Genomic DNA, 5000 nt, shown 5'->3' on the forward strand with positions numbered 1-5000 from the left:
CTTTTGATGCACAAGGATTCCTCCTTTTATGTACTCAAGTTGTAACCCCAAACAGACTTTAGTTTTACCTAGGTCTTTCATTTCAAACTCTTTCTTGAGATATTCAACTGTTTGGGTGATTTCCCCAGGGGTTCCAATGATGTTCAAATCATCAACATACACTGCTATGATAACAAATCCATTGTTTGCAAACTTCTTTATAAAGATACATGGACTGATAGGGTCGTTCTTATAGCCAACTTTGGCAAGGTATTCGCTTAAGCGATTATACCACATTCGACCACTTTGCTTAAGTCCATATAAGGATTTGTTCAGCCTTATGCAGTGTTCTTCTCGAGAACCTTTATTAGCTTTAAGCTCAACACCCTCTGGTAATCTCATATATATTTCATTATCCAGTGGACCATAAAGGTATGCGGTTACAACATCCATTAACCGCATATCCAAATTTTCTTTGATGGCCAGACTTATTAAAAATCGAAATGTAGTTGCATCCACCACAGGGGAGTATGTCTCCTCATAATCGATTCCTGGTATTTGTGAGAATCCTTGTGCTACAAGCCGTGCTTTGTATCTTACAATAACACCATGTTCATTTCTCTTCCTCACAAATACCCACTTATATCCCACTGGTTTAACATTATAAGGTGTCCGGATAATCGATCCAAAGACATTCCTTTTCTTAAATGATTCTAACTCCACGTTTATGGCTTCTTTCCATTTGAGCCAATCTGATCTTTGAGTGCACTCTAGTATAGACGTGGGTTCATGATCCTCATCTAAGTCCATCACATCAAGGGCTACTTGGTATGCAAATATATCATTGATGTCGACATCTTTCCGGTTCCATCTTGTCCCAGACATTAAATAATTAATTGAGATCTCATCATTAGCACCTTCAGTACCATGAGGCTCGGCGTCCCGAGTCTCATTGGTTGGTACCTTAGGCATGGCCATTTCGGCCTTGTCTGGACAATCTATGACCTCGGTTTCTTTTGCACCTTTCTTTAGTTTCCGAGGTCTTTTATCTTTGGAACCAATTGGTCTACCACGCTTAAGACGTGCTTTAGACTCTGTAGCCACTTGATTGTGTCCATCTTGGACATCAATACTTATTGGTGCATTACAAGCTGGTATATAGGACTTAGTCACTCTTTTCGGGTCAGCAAAGGAATCAGGCAATTGATTAGCTAGCTTTTGCATATGAATTATTTTCTGGACTTCTAAATCACATGATTGAGTCCGAGGATCTTGCCATGATAAGGATGTTTGATTCCATACAATTTCTTTGCCCAGCTTGTTATTTTCTCCCCCTAATGTTGGGTACTCTGATTCATCAAAATGACAATCAGCATATCTGGCCTTAAATAAATCTCCAGTAGTAGGCTCAAGATATTTAATAATGGTTGGAGAATCAAAACCAACATATATTCCCATCCTCCTTTGAGGTCCCATTTTTGTTCTCTGTGGTGGAGCAATAGGGACGTACACAGAACATCCAAATGTTTTGATATGGGATACGTCTGGTTCATGACCCGAGAGTAATTGGGATGGAGAATATCTATGTTCACTGGATGGCCTTATGCGTATTAATTCAGCAGCATGTAATACCGCATGTCCCCAAGCTGATACTGGTAGCTTCGACCTCATGAGTAATGGTCGAGCAATCAACTGGATTCTTTTAATGAAGGATTCGGCCAATCCGTTCTGTGTATGTACATGTGCCACGGAGTGTTCCACACTTACCCCCATGGACATACAGTAATCATTAAAAGCTTGGGAACTGAATTCGCTTGCATTGTCAAGACGTATAGTCTTTAGTGGGAAATCTGGAAAATGGGCTCGCAGTCTTATGATCTGTGCCAATAGTCTTGCCAATGCTAAGTTTCTAGATGATAATAGACAAACATGCGACCATCTGGTCGATGCGTCAATGAGGACCATAAAATATCGAAATGTCCCACAAGGTGGGTGTATTGGTCCACATATATCACCATGTATTCTTTCCAGAAAGTTTAATGTTTCCTTACTCACCTTTCCAGGTGATGGCCTTATTATTAATTTCCCTTGTGAGCATGGAATACATGTAATGCTCATAGGGATAGTTATCCTATCTTTCAAGGAATGGCCAGTTGAGCTCGAGATTATTTTGCGCATCATGGATCTACCAGGATGGCCAAGCCTTTCATGCCATTGTTTAAAGGCTTCTCTGAACTCATTAGGAATTGAAGTGTTAGCCTCACTCGATTTTATATTGGCACAATAGAGGCCTATTGATATAGCAGGGATAGTCTCTAGGACTTTCTTATGGCCTTGGGCATTTTCATAAATCAAGAGGAATTCTTTCTTTCCCTCGCCCCTAGTTTCAACATGTAGATCATTCATGCGAATGTCTTTGAAACTTAACAGATTTCTCTTTGATTTAGGAGAATATAATGCATTAGAGATTTCTAAATGCGTGCCTTTAGGCATCACTAAGTGAGCCGGGCCATGGCCTTCAATAAGGCTGGCCGGTCCTGCTATAGTATTGATTTTGGCACTCTTTAAAATGAGGTTAACAAAATATCTTTTGTCTTTTAATATAGTGTGACTTGATCCACTATCCACTACTAGCTGGTTCTTGTCTTCTTTCATTTCTGAAAATAGACAAGAGTCAACACCTTTGATATTACTTTAAGGTTTAAAGTATGTTTTTAATGGCTTTGTTTTATGTTCTTAATAATTTTAACTTTGTATAAGGCATATATAAAGTAAAAACTTTATTTCATAAATAGAATTGCCAAAGTCATAGAACATGGGGAAACAAAAGACATAAAGCCAAATCAAGAATTCAAAATGCAAAGACAAAAGCAATATGATATCGAAATCTTCATATTCAGCCACTTGTAAGGAGGTCTGAAGTCTCAAAGTCCTCATGATCATCTTTGTCATGGGCTTGATCATCCTCATGGTCCAGATCATTCTCATCATCATAATGGACCAAATTTGCCTCAGAGTTCTTGCCCTTTATGCTCTCCTGGTAGAGCTTAACAAGGTGTTGGGGAGTTTTGCATTTATTAGCCCAATGATTGGTCATCCCACAACGATAGCAAGCAGATTTGGTCGAGCTCGAGCCATGGGTTTTGAAGTCGGACTTATACCCATGGTTAGCTTGATGACCTCGGCTATAGCCTCGGCCTCGGCTGCGACCAAGATGGTCTCGTGGTTGAAATCCACGGCCACGTGGTTGAAACCCACGGTTACGACCTTGCCATCTACCACGGCCTCTCATGCGACCACGGTATGACTCTCTTGGAGTCTCATCTTTTGGCTCTACGGCCGCATGTGCCTCAGGCAATGCTTTAGCACCAGGAGGCCTTAGCTCACTGTTCATCATGAGCAACTCATTGTTTTGCTCAGCTAGCAACAAACAAGAGATTAAGGCAGCATAAGTGGAGAAACCTTTCTCTCGGTACTGTTGCTGAAGCACAACATTGCTGGTGTGGAATGTGGAGAATGTCTTCTCCAACATATCAGCATCAGTAATAGTCTCACCACAAAGTTTCAACTTTGAGACTATTTTGAACAAAGCCGAGTTATACTCTTCCACAGACTTATAGTCTTGGATTCTCAGGTTTCTCCAATCATAAAGGGCTTTTGGCAATATCACAGTTTTCTGATGATTAAATCTGGTTTTCAACTCTGTCCAAAGTTCCAGAGGATTCTCAATTGTGAGATACTGGTCCTTGAGACCTTCAGCAAGGTGATGGCGAATGACAACGATTGCCTTGTAATTATCCTTGTCTGATGGCTCAGTGCCTTCAGTGATAGTATCACCAAGGTTTCTGGACCTTAAGAGGATTTTGGTATCAAGCTCCCATTGGAGGTAATTATCTCCGGAGAGATTGAGGGAAGCATATTCAAGGTTGTTGATTTTCGACATCTGAATCAAATATCCATAAAGGAGTAAGGATTCATAATATAATTCAAGATTTGAATTTATATGCCAAGGGGATTGATGATTTATTTAATGATGGTTTATTATGCATTTTATTTTCAGAAAATATTTTAGAAATATTTTAAGATGCATTCAAATGTTCAAGATATTTGTAAACCAAAATAGATTTTCAAAATCGGTTAAAACTTGGTTTATAATTTCAAGTAAAGCAAATATACTGAATTTTAAATGGAAACCGATTTTGTCTAACTATATGCAAACAGTGTGAATCATTTAGATGCAAACAACATGAACCACTTCAGATGCACTAGTATCATCATTGCTAAAGCTATGCGAACATGTATTATTGGTTTCAATTATGTGATACCTATGTCCAGTTTTAACAATATGATAGTTGGATGCATGCAAAGGTCAGTTCATGGATGATTCAAGTTCGATCTAATGATTTACTAAATGATGCTATCAGGTATGCAAATGATCAGTACATAGTTTTAATCATAGAATCAGGTTCAAGGATGAAACTAGATCAAGTTTTATTTTAACTAGCAAACTATGTGATCAAAATTCAGTATGAGATAAATTCAATATGTTGGTTTAGAAAATAATTTTCAGTCAAAGATATGCACTTAATAAAATCGATTATGCATATATAAAATCATAAGAGGGTTTTTAAAACTTTGATAGTTACAAAACAATTATTAAAAGTCAAGGATATGCAATGAATGATTTTAATTTTGATTTTATTGGTGGGTTGACTGATTTTAGAGGAGCTGGCCGAAAATGGCACAGCAAGGATTTGATGGAATTTTGTTTTGGCCAGATTATACACTTATGTTTATCACATCTGGTAAAATGGCCAAACAAAAGGATTGAATCAAAAAGGTTTAAGCTTTCTCTAATAATTTTGTGATTCATAAGTTTTTATAAACAAGATTCATGTAGATCTTTAGGTATTTTGATAAGTTTATAAGTTTTAGAGAAACATAGAACCTTTAGAGAATTTTAAGTTTTATGGATTCAAAATAGTTTTAGAATCAAGTTTCATATGGATCATATGGATCAT

At 37.8% G+C, this 5000-nt stretch overlaps 1 protein-coding gene across 1 annotated transcript; it reads right to left on the reverse strand.

Moving 5' to 3' along the window:
- Nucleotides 1-2875: 2875 nt before the first annotated feature.
- On the reverse strand, nucleotides 2876-3922 carry LOC108872231. Its single transcript, XM_033283523.1, has one exon. It carries the CDS (start codon nucleotides 3920-3922, stop codon nucleotides 2876-2878), a length of 1047 nt encoding a protein of 348 aa, XP_033139414.1.
- Nucleotides 3923-5000: the final 1078 nt, after the last annotated feature.

The sequence above is a fragment of the Brassica rapa genome, unplaced genomic scaffold (genome assembly GCF_000309985.2).
Source record: "Brassica rapa cultivar Chiifu-401-42 unplaced genomic scaffold, CAAS_Brap_v3.01 Scaffold0841, whole genome shotgun sequence".
In the NCBI taxonomy this organism is placed as follows: domain Eukaryota; kingdom Viridiplantae; phylum Streptophyta; class Magnoliopsida; order Brassicales; family Brassicaceae; genus Brassica; species Brassica rapa.

Coding starts and splice junctions, on each gene's coding strand:
- LOC108872231 (XM_033283523.1), bottom strand. CDS start 3,922: ATGTCGAAAATCAACAACCTTGAATATGCTTCCCTCAATCTCTCCGGA.